Raw genomic sequence first — 18,023 nt, 5'->3', positions numbered from 1 at the left:
AGGATGCACATTAAGGTTATAAGCAGGGGGCAGGATAAGGATTAGGGTGAGGATTATCATGTGTTAATAAGAGGAGCAGAGGCAAGGCACTGGTAATGTGGGGAAGAGGGCAGATGAGCCTTCATTTTGACACTTGTTCATGTCTGAAATGATGGATTGGTAATTTTTGTGTTGGGTTTTGCGCTTTTTTTTGAACTGCAGTCAATGGCTGTCATGAACTAGACAGTGCCCCTTTTCTGAGATATTTTCTTACTTGTGGGTTACCTTCTTTACACGTCCTTGCCTTTGCTATAGGCTTGGTATTGAATTACCTAATTTTGAGCTGGTATGTGTAGATTCAGATTTCTTGCTGTCTATGTCAATGCACAGCTGGTTTGCTTGACAGTAATGGTCCACGTAATCAAAGGCTTTAGAGAAGTCAGTAAAGTAGAAGTAATTATTTTTGTAACTCCTTTGCTTTCTCAATTATCCATGTTGTGGATATTGGTAATCTGATCAATGCTATTTGACCCTTCTAAAATCAGACTGCACATGCAGCAATTGCTGGTTTTAAATAATGTATATACATGAACATGCAGAGTGTGGGTGTGTGTGTGTACTTGTATGTTCATTCATACACACACACACACACACACACACACACACACATGCATACACATGCATATTAATGGTATTTACTTCCAACAACAGCCCAATGACAAATACTTAAATACTTAATCAAGCTCATACTATTGAGTACACAAGTAGCTGACATCTCACTACATCACACAGAGAGGCATCAAAAACATCCATTAGGTAAACACTGATGAAAATTTCACAAAAGGACACCTATACACTGCTAATCACTTCAGTAATCAATATATCTCTGAATCACTATTCACATAAAAAGTGATGTTTAACCAATCTAACTAGAAACTGTCAATAAAATACACATTGACCGAAGGACTCGCAATTTTCTCTCTCTCTCTGTCTTCACACACATTGAATATATAAAGTATAAAATATAATATATAAATAAATATATAAATATAATATATAATTTTTTTTTCAACAGCGGACCACAGATAAAGGTGTCAAAAAATATGGCTCTGGTATGCCGTGCAAATAAATATTTTGTTTATGAATATATTACCATTACATCATCAACATTTATTTGTACCCTTGAAGTGTCGTCAGTGCCATATTTACTCTACTTGCTAGAAAACTAAAGGAAATGTTTATGTACCACATAACAAAGGACACTGACATCCTCCATAAACACACTATCACTTCAAAACAATTCACAAAAAACAAAATCTATGCTTAGTTTAAATCTACAAATGTCAAACGTAACTCTCAAAGTTTTTTATCTTCAGAATGTGGAACACTACATTTCAAAATGTAGAACAAATGGGCAAAATGTGAAACACTTATGAACAACATCAACTAGGAACTCACAGCAAAGTTATTAATGATTTTAAGATATTTAAAATACTTATTTTAATGAATGAATATGCTTTAGTATTATTCAATATTACCTCCATGGATACAGTAAACTCTCAGTTAACCGGCACCCATGAGTATTGGTAGATGCCGGATAACTGTAGTTTCTGGTTGTTTGAGAGTTACTATTAAAAATAGGCCTGACTAACACTGTACCCTATACTATTTGTTTGGTTTCACTTGTTCTTAGGTCGAGGAGACAGGGAATTTATTCCTTCCTTCCTTTTTAAAACTCTAAAACTGCGGGGGGGGGGGGGCAGAAAGTGCAACGCAAGAAAATTGTACTGTATTTCTTCGATTCTTTTTTTCTGGTTGCTTGACTTCCGGTTAACTGAGAGTTTACTGTATTTGTTAAAAATAACAACAAATTTGTGTCAAGCCCTTTCAGTGTGGAATAGTGTGGAATGCAGAATTTTTAAGGCGCAAAATGTGGACAAGTCCTTATAGTGAGGTACAGTTAAGTATGATAATAAATAAAAGGCATGAGACACAGATCACATTTTTGGTGTTACAATGTAAAAAATGTATAATGTTACACATTACATTGTGAAAACAGAGGCAGTGAAAGGCAACAACACCACTAAATACCATAGCCTACCTAAACACCCCCCCCCCAAGCCAAACTGTATCCTTACTTTCATATAGAAATGTTAAATTAAATTGAGAAAGAGACACTGCTGCTCCCAAAAACACTGCAGTCCTCCTAAAGTAACCTCCTTAAAACCAAAATACATTGACATGCTCCGGAACACTAGATACTCCCAAAACAAATTTCTTAAACCCAAAAACTAATCCTAGCCTAATTTAAAAATGTTAAATAGAATAATAAGAATATAGTAAACTGTGTCACAGTTCTGATTCTCCCAATTTTAAAAAAATCTATATATACTGCCCACAAAACCCATACAAACAACCCTTCATAAACAACTCTATCAACCAAAATCCCCCATCAATTAAATTCTTTTGTTATAATGAAAATACTAAAGCACAGAACAAAAAGCTAAATAAAATGTTCTCCATAAATAGCCAATCAGAAGATGTCATTGAAGTCAAAAAGTCAAAAACAGGAATTGTGTTCTAATAAATAAGTGAAGATACATAACTTAACATCATAGTTAACAAATCCAGCCATAAACCTCATTTGATTTGTATAATACATCAAGAAAAGTGAATTATCATTAAAAAGTACATTTTAAGTTATGTCATCACATAAATAAATAAACACTCAATATTGCACATTCACAAATCTAAGAAAGTATCTAAAGCTCTTATCACAGAAACTAATGCAACTGATGTAGCCCATTAAATAAAATGGGAAATGCTGCTTTAACACGTAACACATAGAAAAATAGATAAATGGAGTACATGGGTACATTTCCTTGAGAACCATCACTACAAACATGACACAAACTTAATTGAAATAAATACTTTGATGAAAGAACAGCATTAAAAAAAATTATATGTCTTTGCTTGGGGCAAGGTGGGTGTATTCATCACTCTCCCCTTACATAAATGTGCCATTTCCACAGTCATATGCAGGTAAGGATAAAAAAAAACATCTTTCTGCAGCACACATTATCTGACACAAACATCGTTCCTGCTAAACCTATTAAATCAAATCATAGCATGAAACAAAATATACATCACATATAAGAATGCATGCAACACCAAAACTCCTCTTGTCCTCTGGTTCAGTGAAGGTTGTGACACTTCAGGTTAGTTCATACCAATACAGGATAATTCTTCTGAGATTTCTAAATTAGTTAAAGAGAATATTTTGATTATCTTTGGAAGATGTAATGACAGTCAATTTGTACTTGGGTTTGTCACTTGTGAGCTTATGTTTCCATTCTTTGTAAGTCATTTTGATATTGTTTCTGTAATTAGGGATTCAAATGAATTACCTAACCTGAGAAGATTTTCCCCATTAAAATTGTAATCTTATTAATGATAGACAGCTATAGATGCTTAAATGTAGGAATTAAGTTAAGAGTAAAGGCCACTGGTAGAGCAGATGCCTTTGTTATAAGATTTCTGTGGGGGTGAGGAACTGTTAAATGTCATTAGGTCATTGAAGGGAATTAGGTGGTAGGCCTTACAGAAATCTTTGAATACTAAAGAGTTGGATGAAGTCTGGGTTGTTAGTGAGAAAATGACAACTTAATGTTCTTAACCATGGAGATGGGAGTCTTTAGGGTGAAGCAGGAATGTGTTATACAATGAAAAACAAGGTCGAAATAAATTCTGCGCCTGTATCTACAAAGTGGCACCACGAAGCAGTGACTTGAGAAGGTATGGCTAGAGAGTCAAACAGAGAAATTAGAAACTGATGTTCTAGGAAAAGAGAACAAAAACTCATATAAAATGTGATTAAGAACTGTGCTCTATGGACTGGAAACTTTCTCGAAGGCCTGATATGCCACATTCACACTGTTCTCCTTGTCTCGATCAAAGGTGATGCAATCTTGGAAATGGATTCAATTGGAATTTTAAAATGTCTAGGCACATGATGCCAAAACGTTGTCCAGCTGTGAGACAATTACCTGCACCACATCCACTAAGATATGTTCTTTGATCTGGAATGAGCTGAAAGTGAGACTAGCCCGTCTGTGATTGCACAGTTCATACTGGGTCCTTTTTGGAGACGCTTTTTTGCAGGTGGATTCCCATCCCCTTTATTTAGACTTCCACCAGCAATCTATTTTCCAGTAAATAAGATAGTAGTTTACTAAGTAGTGCCAATGATGTTTTTAACCAATATGGAGTCTATGTTTAATCCACTTTTTCCCATGAGTTTTCCTCTTTTGTTTGCAGTCTCTTTCCATTCTTTTCAGTTTCTCTGTAGATACACAGGTACAGAATTTATTTTGATCAGATTTTTTTTTATTTCTGTTTAATCTTAACATTCTTAGACCTGCTATCTTCCTACCCTACATACATAGTCAACTGTCACAGTTAGAACTGCCAAATCGATCAAACATCACAGTTAAGCTGCCAAATCATCAACTATAACAGTCAGAACTACCAAATCAATCAGCTATCACAATTATAACTGCCAAATGATTCCTCTACCTTCAACTCGATGGCTCCTTAATTCCATTGGTGGTAAGGGCCGAGCATCCCCAAGTTAAACAAGAACCAAGTAACCTATTCAGTCCTGCACAGATATCCTTATCTGCCCATTCAACCTCCCACAGGTAAGTCAGGTGCTATGGAGCAGGCCAGCTTCCAGTTTCAACACAGTGGCTTACCCAGGCCTCAGAGTGCTTCTTTGAACCCCACCACTGATTTTATGTCAGGAGAGCATGGTTGATACCAAACACGATGTCCTGATGGGGGAGCATGTATGCTACCAAACACGATGTCCTGATGGGGGAGTATGGATGCTACCAAACACAATGTCCTGATGGGTGAGCATGGATGCTACCAAATATGATGTCCTGATGCACACAGCACAGCACAAATCTAGTGCAGAATGTAGGTGCATTCATACAGGTACAACAGTTTCTAATGTCTGGCTAGGTATCATCAAAGGGGTATGCTACATCCACCTTAAGTCTGTGTCAAGTCACACCCATCCAGTCTGACCCCACCCACACCTGTACTGTTAATCAATGACAGGTTATCTGGGTTACAGCTAGATCATCTTCTCTCCAAGCTGAGAGGCCATCTTAGATCTTCTGTTGTAGTGGTACCCCAATATTATGCCAGTTCCTCTCACGTTTCCAATGCATTTGGATAGTTACTTCTCATACTCAGTCTATCGCCTAGACCTACACCTTCTCTATAGCTGCCTCAGTCTACCACATGGCTCTCACTGTCTTTTCTTGGACTTCCCGCTGATATTTTTTCAAGTCAACCACCTCTTGTCTTCTTATGTGGTGATTTATTTTCATATACTATTTTCATTACATCTGTGTTTAGTCGGGTCAATATTACAAACTTGAAGTTACTGAACTTCGAATATGATATGGTCAACACCATATCATCGAAGTCCAGTAATATCGAATAAATAATAAAAAAAAAAATGACAGAAATTAAAACTAATTGCTGTAAGCAGGGGGGCAAAAATAAAAAAAAAAAAAAAAACTAAATGGTGCACCCCCCACATCCCCCGCTACTTAAATATACCAACTCCGAGATCACGCTACAGGGTAGGAAATTTTCCATTTCTGCACTATAGTGCACTGAAGTGCGATCTTGGGATTTGGTATATTTAAGTAGCGGGGTGTAGCAGGGTCTTGCCCCGCCTACACCATTTAGTTTTTTTTTTGTTGTTTTATTTTTTTTTTTAAGAACATTCGAGGTTTTAACAGTTTGATCACTAAAGGTCGACCTTTACTGATTCGAACTGTTAAATATTCAATGTTCTAATATAGACCCGTGTTTAGCCAATATGACTGTTCTTACACTTCTTTCCTTTCCAACCTACAAGACTTTCTTTTATCCTTTTCTGATACACCTCACAGTAATTCAACTGTCATCAGTTTGTGACATTGTACTGTAATCCCAGTCCTCTGTCATAGTTGCACACGTCAAGAAAAGCTCAAATGCTGTAAAGTGCACAGCGGCATGACCAGTACTGTTGAGTTGTTGCGTTATTTCCTAGCTGCATCACCTGCATTGAAAAATCTGTATCACAACAATGTGCTTCTTTATTATCCGGTTTCTAACTTTGTGCTCATGTCTGGTTCCTACACAAAGTTCTCTTGTGTCTTTGTCTTTCTGTATTTTGATTGAAAATACCTCACAGTCCAGTGATGGACTAACAAGCATCATCCTGCAGTCCTGGGTTTGATTCCATCATTTCCCATTTGTCTGCAGTGTGACTCTAATCAAGTCACTTCATCACACAGTGCTACAGGTAATCTTATGAATGTAGGCCTAAACCCATTTGAACACCTTTGTTAAAATAAAAATAATTTTTTAACTGCCTCAGTTCAAAGTTCTCTTGTACAGCATACATTACCTGTCCCTCTCATTTACTCCTGACATTTCTTTGAACTGCTTTATTCATCCTGACATCTTCAATATCACACTGATTGTGCCCAATATTTACTTCCCACTGTTCCCTCCATCTTTTTCAGTTACACCTTCTTAGAAAAATACACAATCGACAACTCACAGCCCCTAATGCCACAAACAGGCTCACACACTTTGTCAGCCTAACTTCCATTTTTCTCCCCTCTCCCACCCTCCATCCATACTCACTTTATGGATCAGAGGTTGTAGACTTCCCAGGACAATCAGTTGATTCTTCTGGAAGTCCAGCGCCAAGATAAATTTGTGATTTCTCCCTCCAGGTTCCTCCACAGTTAATTTGTTTGATATCTTCCATATTCAAATTTTAAACAGCATCCAGGCAGAAAATAAGAACAAGACATATGTTTTAGTGAAAGTAATCTTTTTTAAACTCACTGGGTTATAAAGAGGGCAGCTGAGATTCAAATGATGACACAGTATATAAACTGACTATTTAATCAGCAGGATTCATACTTCTCTTGAAGTGTGTTGCCAGTTTTCTGACTCCTATTCCCCCCTTACTGCATGCAAGCAGCTTTTATTTTTCTCCTTATATCTGAACATAATTTCCAGAACTTAAAGTGCTGTCTGCTTTAATGCCAGCATTCTTCCTGGCTATATCCAGTCAGCAAACATACTTACAATAATTATGCAAACCAGAATGACTTTCGACTTTTCCTGGTTAGGGGTCGCCACGGCGGAACTCCAGTCCGCTCATGATTGGCAGTGGATTTTTATGGTGCCGAGTTGCCAGCCCGAAGCCCAACCTTCAACAAAGGCATGCCCATTCATGCTCGCACCTGCATGTCTTTAACATCACTCGACCGCGGGGAGGACATGCAGACTCCACACAGAAGGCCCTCCAGCGGAGAATCGAACGGGAGAACCTCTTGCTGTGAGGCGACAACGCTAACGGCTGCACCACCGCGGCTTAATTAAGCAAAGCAGAATATACTTTTAAAATTCAGTGATATTAAACATTGTTAAGCTAGACCAGTCTTAAGAAAAAGTCAAGTTTCTTCAGATTCACCCAGAAATACATTAAAAGTTGTGATTCAGACAAATAGCGCAGCTTTCTCCATAAATACTTCTACTGACTTTTTTTCAGCCATTCCTAGATTTCAGTTCAGACTTCATTCTTGTTGCAGTTTTTATAACTCTCTCAATCTGGCACTGCTACTGCTTTGTTCTCATACACCTAATATTTTTTTCTGCTTTTGACAGTGCACCGTCTTGTTTTCCTTCTGACATTATGAGTCTGCAAACTGTGAATTTACTTTCATGCAATTAGCAGTTTTACAGTGGTTAAGCTGTAGTTTCCACATGGTTCTTTACAATGCTGTCATTCAGTTTAATGTCAGTGGTGTTTTATTGAACTGTTCCTTGGGGGAGGGGATCATTCGTATGGTACTTTACTGCAGGCCCTCTCGTGCTAGCAATTCCTACAAGAGAAATCCTTGTTTCTTTTTCTGATGGCTAGCAGAGTTTTGCAGCCCCAAGATTAGGAACAAAGTTCAAATGAGTAAATAAATTACTTTTAGTGACAAATTCACTACATTAACTTACTCAGTGGCATAGAGGTTTAACTCCCAACAGTGCATGCTTGTATATGCTGCTATCCTAAGTACCATGCTTAATTTATTTTGCATCCTGGTCTTCCATGGAAAAGAACCTATGATTTAAGAAGCCATACCTGCAGAGCAGACTTAAAAAATGCATTCTTATATGGATAAATAAATACTATAGTTACGCATCCATACTGATTCAAAGCTAACCTGTGGTTGTAGTAAGCAACATGACCTCTGTGAGTTAAAGTATTTAGACATGTCCCCTCCGATATTACGCGGATGATCACTGACACATATCATACACACACACACACACACACACACACACACACACACACACACACACACACACACACACACACACACACACACACACATCATTCTCCCTCCCCCTCAATGCATTTTCATCACAAACAAATCATAATCCCACAACAGCAAAGCATTCCTTTAGTTTTGCAGTGTTGGCACACTGTGGTATCTCACAGTGCATTCAACTGAATAATAAATCTATGCATGACAGTGAATAATGCAATAATTCATCTGCTTAAATGCTATCAAAATATTCAAAAGTTGCAAAAACAAGGCAATGGTTTGCAGCGCAGATGTCTGACACTCTTAAATGTGAACTCTAAACTGCAAATAGGTGTTAATTCTATACTAATTCTGAGGCTACAGTATCTGAGAATTCATCTTACTCCCACGTTACAGCTAGCTTGAAGTTGGTGTATACAACTAGAAAGGGAAGGGGTACTGGGCTTGTACAAGTCACTTTATTAGTGATACACTGAGTTATAATTTTCATTGCATTGCATAAAAATCATTATTTACAGTGCTAAACATCTCTTCAATTAAATTATTTCATGCAGCCCATAACTGCATTAGTATGACTCTTAGTGAGGGTTTTGTGTAAATCTGAACCATCAAAACAAACTGCGTGCAAGTAGTCAAATGGATGAAAACGTCTGAACTTTACAAAGAAATCTGTATTGAACAGACATTTTCCAATACTTTTTTACTCCAACAGAATCACAGTAATGCGATCACAGAAGTTTTCATCTACAATACTACACAGAATAGAAACAATAACATGCAAGGTTTGATTTGGTTCTTCATGCATAAATGGAGTGGGATATTTATTTCAATCTTAATGGCCCTTCCAGAACTGAATTTGTATGTCATGTCATATTCAACAGACGTTTTACACATGACAGAGTAACAGAGCACATAGCCTTCCAGTCATCAATCTGATTTTGTACCATATGTTGCCCTTTACCTCATAACATTGCAGATTCTCTGGTATATTCATGAAGTTTACAGTCAATAAAGGTAAATATTAGAGTTTCATACTTTGTATTCTTCTGAAAATGCAAACTGATGCAAACCTTCTTGTCCTATTAACTTTTTAAGGGAATTGACGTAATATTTAAAAATTGCCCCTAAGTTTGGGCCTTTGTCCCCCACCATTATGTTTGACTTTGTTCCTGACTCTTGAGCAAAGAAATTGAGACCAGTACTTCCATATATGTATCCATCAAATACTTATTGGTTGCATTAATGCAGAAAATCAGCACTCTTTAAATTACTATGATATTGCTGCAAAAAATGATCTCAAATTTAAAATCGATATTCCTTTTCATTAAAATAATCTAAATTATAATGCCTACAAGTCATATTTTTGAATACTTGCAACTGCAAATTATTAGCCACCAAATTATGTTCACAGTAACAAATTTTATGGTAAACAGCACAGTTCTCACATAAGTCAAGACAGTCCATGATTCTCATTCTGAGAAATATTTCTCATAACCCACTATGGCACACTGCTTATGAACCTGAAACATAAACATTAAACCAACGTTTGTAGACATACCTAGTCTGCTATAGCAGACATTAAGAGAACAACATCCCGCAAATTTCAGAAAACATTGGAAGTATAACCTTCCAAATTAGAGTAATAAACCATTAATGTTACTGATGATTTTAAGGCAAATGCCGCAAAATATGCATCAAAGACTCAATATGTAAATATTTTCTTTTCAATTGAAAGTTCAACTTTGATGCCTGCATATGTCTTGAAATGTCACCATTAACTTCTCTAAAGAGTAGGTCTGGTAAGCAGAGTGGTCTGAAAGTTGGTGTTCATAAAGCAGATATTAAGCTGGATCCCCAATACCAATCATGATAATGTCCAGCTACACCTACAAAATGTAGAGTTATTAGAAATACAGCCATACCATTCTCAACAATTCGTCCTGCTTCTTCTTACCTTTTTAGTTACAGCTTAAGCAATTTTTAAAAAAGGTTTAGCCTGTCCAAAATAAATTTATTTTATTTATTTTTATTTTATTTTACATTTGTTGACCGGGCTAGTCTAACTGGATATATTTCCATTTTCAGTAGAGGCCCGGGGAGAAAAGCTCCAACATAGTATAAACAGTATTATGCAATTATATAACAAAAACAAGTACAGGTACAGAAAAAATAATAAGAGGTATATACAATCAAAAGAAGGCACACTCAAAGTAAAAATACAAGTAGGTCAATAATATAACAGTTGTGAGATTGTTTGATAAGCGACATACACTATAGATTCTTTAGAAACACTAAATGTTTCTTTTTCAGCCCATTTTCGCCAAGCTGACATACTACCAGTAAGTGAATCCCATTTCTAGTTACACGGGTGGATTACTTCCAAATGCTCCAGCAGTGCCTTGTAGACATCACTGCTTATACTTGCATGGCCCTTCAGAGTAGATGCACTATATTATCTCCTATGGTAACCAGCTAGGGTGAGCCCTGAATAGGCTATTGGCCCTGAGGCCCTTACAAGCCTAGCCAAGAATTTAGCCCATGTTCCACAAGTCAGCACCCTATGCCACTGTCAAGCAGGGACACAGGTGGAATCCCAGGGGTGTATTTTCTGTTCCCCATCCAGTTATCTAGGTTGCGCTTAAAAAGGTTTAATGAGCTACTCTGCTTTACGTGGAGAGGGAGTCTATTCCACAAAAGGAGGAGTCTATGGGACACAAATCTGTCCCGCCAACAAGTCCTACTGATGTCACAGACAGGGGTTGAGTTCATGCGTCCGGGTTACTCGAGTGGAGCTTGACTTGCGGATATGCAGCAGTCCCATCAGGGCGGAGTATGAGATTGCTTTGTATGCCAGGCAGAGGTCATCTCTGAGGAGTTTGTAAGAGACTGAGTAGACGGACAGGGCTTTTAGCCTACCTGTGTAGGGCAGATGTTTGAGGCCCTGGATTCTCCCTCTGGGTGAGGAACCTCTGTGGTCTCTCCAGATGCTACATGTGCTTTGTGAAGTACATGCCGAAAGGGGCATTGTACTCAATAATGGGTCTTATAAGGGAAGATTACTGGGATGGTATGACCACCTTGTCCCTGGATGAGATACTCTTGTTAATGAGGTGGGCCGTGTAGAAAGCTTTCCATACAACAGAGGCAATATAGTGGTCAAAAGTCAGTTTGCTATCAACCTGGGTGCCCAAGTCTTTCACGACCGATTGTGTGCTTAGTGCCTTATTATCACTATGATAATTTGTGGATATGTCAATCTCCCCAAAATAACATTACCATCATGCTATGTAAGAGACAAGGGGTACTCTGAAGTAGTTAAAAGGCATACCTAATAACAATATGCATACTTAACCTGCAAAATTTCAAGACAGAAGAAAACATTTCTCTGCTAAAATACTTTATTAAAACACCTCACCTCATCAAAAGCTTGGAGTTTCCATGAGTCTACCATACTTACAACAAAAAGACATTTTATGAAACACTGCCTATAACATTGCAGGAGTCCCTATAACAGGCATAAGGGTGCATATAAACATGAAACTTTGGAGGGCCATCAGTTCTTTGGGGATGTGTGAGAAAATTGAGGCACCCTACAAAAACCCACATGGACAGACACAAAGTGTGCACACAAGACACCCAAGCCAAGAACCAAACTCTAGGTCTCTGCATTGTGAGGCAGCAACATTAACTGCCACACCATCATGCGCCTACATGAGTTTATCAACTACGTTAATAAGGTGAAGTGCTCCATTCATCTGTATGACATACAGTTAGGACAGAAAGATGACACATTACCTTTTGTAAACAATTGAGATTTTACACTGCTTGAGCCTTATTTGAGGAACTCAGGATGCAGTACTACAGCTCTTGGCAAAACACTTTTGTATTCTGATGGCTGAAATACATGTGTTGTAACAATTATATTGATCTGAGAAACACTGTTATAGTACATTCAAAATCTGATTAAATTGGCATAACTAGGCTACAGTAAAACTAAATACAGAAACATTGCCCAAAATAACTGACACTTTACAAACACTTTGCAAACTCACCATAAAAAGCAGTTCCATGAAACACTGGCCATAACATTACCAGAACCACTAAAATAGGCATTAGTGTCCAGTCCACTATTTACATTCTGGAATCATAGTGTCAAAACAACATCAAAGGTACATCCCCACCACTACACTATCCATGCATCCGTTCATCCATCCACCCTTTCACCAAGTAATTCAGAAAAATGTTAGCACAACTTTAAAAATAAATAAACAAATACATCTCAAGATATAGACGTATAAGGTACACTAAAGCCTTGATTAAATCTACTTGCATTAATTTTTTTATAAATATGTTAAGACTTACTGACCCACATAAAAACCATGCAAGCACTTAAATAGACTACAGACTACAATGAATTTGTGCCTCACATGGTTGCAAGCATACATTGTACACAGTCTTGGAAAATGTGCCTTAGACTAATGATCTAGTATTTTCACATTTTATTGAGTCTCTCACAGTTAATGCTGGATGGGACAGAGAAACTTGGTACACAGTGAAAGGTTAATACCCTGAATAAAGTGCACCAAAATACAGCTATGTATTTCAGAAATAGTGATGAGCTATGAAAGGAATACACATATGAAACAACACATCAGAAGGACTGACTATGTCTCACCTATGCAAATGGATGAGAGCTTCTACAAAGCAGTAGTTTAGAAGCATCAGTTCACATTTCGGTAATGGCATTCTAATGTAGCACTAGAGCGCAGTGGTTTAGGGCGAGCAATCACATTTTGAAGCATCTGATTGCAAAGATGGAAAACCACAGTATGTACTTCAAACAAAGCAACAAGCTTCAAAACACCACCATATCCAGAGAGACCCCTTCCCCCACAACAACACAGGTTTCAGAACACCACCAGTTCCACAGAGCTCCCCTCCCCCACAACAGTACAAGCTTTAGACCACCAGTTCCACAGAGCTCCCCTTCCCCACAACAATACAGGTTTCAGAACACCACCAGTTCCACAGAGCTCCCCTCCCCCACAACAATACAGGATTCATAACACCACCAGTTCCACAGAGTGCTCGCCTCCCTTTCAACAATACAGGTTTTAGAACATCACCAGTTTCACAGAACTCCCCTCCCCCACAACAATAGAGGCTTCAGAATACCACCAGTTCCACAGAGCTCCCCTCCCCTACAACAATACAGGCTTCAAAATACCACCAGTTCCACAGAGCTTCCCTCCCCCATAACAGTATAGGTTTCAGAACACCAAAAGATCAATAAAAGATCCCCCACCACAACAACAACAATAAATAAACCAAAATTGCAGGTTGGATTCTCAAAAGCAATCTCAATTGTATTACAGCTGTTAATATGTGCACATGTAGCCAGGCATAACCAGTGACAAAACAGCACAGCTACACCTTGCATTAGTATTTCTCTGTAAGAACAATAGATAGGCCAATATGGGTTTTATCTCTCAAAAGTTCAAACAATAGGGTAAAAATACTTGATACTACAATTACTTCAGAGACAGATTTCCAAGCTCTAATGATATGATAATACAATATAGTGCACTTGAATAGGTAGTAAGATATCGCCATCTATACTCTTTATGAATCACGGTTCACATTCTTGTGAATCAGACCCATATAACATTAGCTCTTCAGACACTTTCAGTCCCACTACTCTGTACTACCACACACCTAGATGGTACAGGCTACACGGCAAATGAAATACAAGTAACACTGGAATGGAATGCCTCAGTCATCAACAAACACCACACAAATGGTAAGGTACCGTGAGCTCCCAAGGGCCATATAGCTGTGCCAGTGTTGTTACCTGTCACACAGACTACCTGGGTGCACACATATCTGTCTGTACCTGTCTCACCATCAGCACCGTCCCGTCTCACAAACTACCTGCTAAGTCTTGTGGACCACCTGGTTCCAGTCTGCACACCTCAATATCATCAAAAGTCAAGCGCACACTCCTTGCTCTAATCTTATATTTAATTCCCTACAGAATAGACGGCCTCTGAGCTGCTGCTGTCTTACGAATGGGGCTGGGTTAAATGCTTATGAATTAAGTAAAACTTATGAAGTTCTCCTCCCAGAAAAAAATACACATTTGCAAATTCTGATTTGAATACAATATAAAGAATTGCATGCAGCTATTAAACTTTAAATGTGCTTTACAGTCATTTCATTTCCATTATTCAGATGCCAGCTGCACAAAACAAGTACTCAGGTCAGGAGGTCACACACAGAACCAGTACTCAGGTCAGGTGCTCACACAAAGACATTTTCATATTCACTTATTGTAAAGATTCATCATAATAATGTCTTGCTAGAAAAATTGTAAAATATCACACCAATAAGAAAAAGAAAGTAAAGTAAGTTAGATATCCAAACTGCTAAATAATGAAAGGCAACAGTGTTAACTGACAGATATTAAGCACACACGTGTGCACTCATACACACACACACACACACACACACACACACACACACACACACACACACACACACACACACACACACACACCACTTTGCTTAAGATAACAACTCTAGCTGTAAATATTCTTAAATAATGGTATAAACAAATCATAAGTGTTGTTGACATACCAATCCATCACAGTTGCTGATGGCCACTGTAGTCCCTGGCATGTCAGTAATATCCCCAATAAATGTGCAGTCGACAGGCATCTTTTCCTTGGAAAGTACAGAGAAGTCTTCCTGCCACTCTAAAGTGGTGTAAGGAGCAACCAAATTCTGGTTCATCCTGAGTCGCAGATGCAGATCCCTCCCAAAAACTGTCACATTGAAAAAAAGCTGCTCATCCCGAAACTCTGAGGAGAATGCGCCAGGATCTTGCACACCACGAGTGACCCTCCTCCTTCCATGCTGTGACTTGTTGTTTCTCGTATTCCTTACAGTAGATAGACGATGGGAAACATAACGACCCTGGGCATCAGAGCTGAAGGGCATGGTCACACTGTACTCTGACAACCTTGAAGACAGCAAGTCTGTTGAGAAATAATAAAAAGGTAAAGTAGCTCTGCTAGTTTGGCAAATCCCAGTCACAAAGCTGAGTCTTTACATGCCATGAACAAGCACTCCTACTACCTGTGCCTTAAAAAAGATGGCCACAAACGTTTGAAATGTACCTACGATTATAATGTTTTAAGGGTAAATGCTGTCATGTTCCATTAGCGATAGTTTCCCCTAAAATGTCTTAGCAAACAATGTTTGTATGCAAACACACACATATGCAGGTGGAAACACACACGCACATACCCCTGCACGCACACACATTTTGCTGTCACTTAACTCTCACAACTTGTTTTACACTATTATTTTTAGTTTGTAAAAATAACTCCTTGTTTTACATTATTATTTTTAGTTTATAAAAATGACTCCACAAGACTAATAACAAAAGTAGAAACACACATGACTAAAAGAACATGCACAACTTGCATGGCACTTCATAACTGGCATTACTGTTTATGTATAGAGAAATCCACCAGTTAATTTGCTACTATAATGTAGTCTTGTCTTTCTCTCTCCTCTGACTACATCTTCAGTTTTGTCCATAACCCATTACTGGACTAGCATCAGTCAGATGTTATCCAAATAGTGCTTTGATTTTATTATTCTTTTAACAAATGAAATCCCATTATAATCATCATTTTAGTGATGACCTGGTTGTTTTTATTTGTTTAACTGATTCTGTCAGTTATACAATATGCAAATGGAAAATGAAAGATTCAAACCCATAACTAAAAAAACAGTGACACCCTGTTTTGCTATACTGACAAATGGAATAGTGACCATTGGGTTAACAGGATATAAACTGCAGCAAAAGGGTCTTTTAGACTTATACCAATAAATGAGCTTTCTGATGACAAACTTACAGCAAGTCTGAGCTAACCTAGGTCTCAGATACATCAAGATGCCTTGTTAGCTGTCCCTGTAGGGCTGTCCCTAATCATATAAGTCTACCTGTCAAACATAAGCACACCTTTATGCTCAAATTCTAATTATTATGGGCCTCAGAGCAAATAACTTCCACTTACAACAGGAAAGCTGATTTGCCTGTTCGTCACTTTCAAGCAAAGCATGGCAGTTGATCAACACACAGTAACTGTAACTGTTGCTTGCTTCCTAATATGAGAATTGCCTTAGAACTGTTGGAAAGTTTAATTAACCCTTACTCTCACCTATTTTTTTTTAAATGAATGAAAAAAGTTGTATGCCATGTCAAAAATGTATGTCCTGTATTTTCCGAGTCTAAATGTACAAATATTTACAGTGTAGTAGTTTTAAATAAATAATTACTGTTCTGTTTATCTACACAATCTCAGTGGAATGGACGCAGAACACAAAACAATCTTGAGTGTCTAAAAGGAGTGTGAAAATATGTTCAAAACATACATAAAATGTGTAAAATGATGGCACAATAAAAAATTCATTTCATAAGTAAAATAACACACGTATACTGAACAGTTACTAACCCACATTCAGAATTCCAAGGCAGTTGTCTGGTGGTTTTGTCATTAAGATCTGTTCAATATATACCAGACCATGTGATATTGTTTGGTTTTACATTATGCACCCTTCTTTAAATACAGCTATGTACACTCACACTCCAGCTTCACTTCTACCACAGCACTTTGCAAATGTTAAACTTTTTGGTAAAAGTAAAAGGACTAACATACTTAAGTACATTACAACACTGTGTGTGTTAACTGTGTTGCAGTTTTCATGGTATAACTTCTGCAAAATATAAATGTTTATGCTCACAGAATTTCTTACTGTTTAACAAATCTAAAGCAAACATTTTACTCCTAGCAGAAAACAACACTTTTAAATTCCTTACTGTAAAACTGAAACAAAGAGACGGACTGATAAGAAATGAGTCACAATTTACAAATGAAAAACTCACCTTCAAATTGTAGTGTGGAAAGGCACAGATTAAACAGTGGTAAAATAAGAAACCAAAATGCTGAGCATCTATAATCCATTGCAAAATAATGCTTCCAGGAAATAAAATAAACTTTCAGATCACTCACAAGTTGAAATGCTGGCGTTCCCTTCTCTTCTCCAGAACTACCTTACCGGTCTTTTAAAGCAACAGCAGAAACTGAGCTGCAGGGCAGCTTAGAGGCTTTTAGCATATTCCCCTCCTGAATGAAGAGTGAGTAATTTGCAGGGCTTCAGCAGTCCCCTTCACTTCTTCAGCTATACATAAACTAGGACAAACACCATCCATTTACAAGAGAGAGAAAGAGAAAAAAATTCCAGGAGGCCAAATCACTGAAATGAGAGACATGCAAATTTTTTCTCTCTCTCCCTCTCTCCTTCTGTCTATCTGTCACTTTCTCTCTCTCTCTCTCTCTCTCTCTCTCACTCTTTCTTATCCACTCTGTGCTATGGTATGTATGCAGTGACGTCACCTGACTGACATTACACTTAGCTATCCAATGCAGAGTCTAAATTCTAGTCTATAGGGGGACCCGTACATCACATTACAAGAATTTAGGGGAGGGCTTACAGGCTTTACATTGCTACTTACAGGCTTTCCTCAGAAAAAGTTGGATATGCATTTCAAAAGCAAAGTACTTAGAA

At 37.8% G+C, this 18,023-nt stretch overlaps 1 protein-coding gene across 3 annotated transcripts in view; it reads right to left on the bottom strand.

Annotated features, from left to right (window-relative positions):
* Positions 1–17,750, bottom strand: part of ADAMTS14 (ADAM metallopeptidase with thrombospondin type 1 motif 14) — a 1,616,175-nt gene extending 1,598,425 nt beyond the window's left edge. For all 3 annotated transcript variants that reach the window (XM_044056898.1, XM_044056897.1, XM_044056899.1), the window contains exons 1-2: positions 17,341–17,750; positions 15,021–15,421 (exon numbers count right to left, since the gene is read on the bottom strand). In XM_044056898.1, coding sequence (XP_043912833.1) covers positions 15,021–15,421; positions 17,341–17,419 — 480 coding nt within the window. In that variant the 5' untranslated portion in view covers positions 17,420–17,750. The remainder of the gene's footprint in view (positions 1–15,020; positions 15,422–17,340) is intronic.
* Positions 17,751–18,023: the final 273 nt, after the last annotated feature.

This window comes from Protopterus annectens, chromosome 14.part0, assembly GCF_019279795.1.
Source record: "Protopterus annectens isolate FY-2018-M chromosome 14.part0, PAN1.0, whole genome shotgun sequence".
NCBI classification, from domain to species: Eukaryota; Metazoa; Chordata; order Ceratodontiformes; family Protopteridae; genus Protopterus; species Protopterus annectens.
Note: the sequence above shows the minus strand (reverse complement) of the source record. Positions and strands in the feature narration are given on the sequence as shown.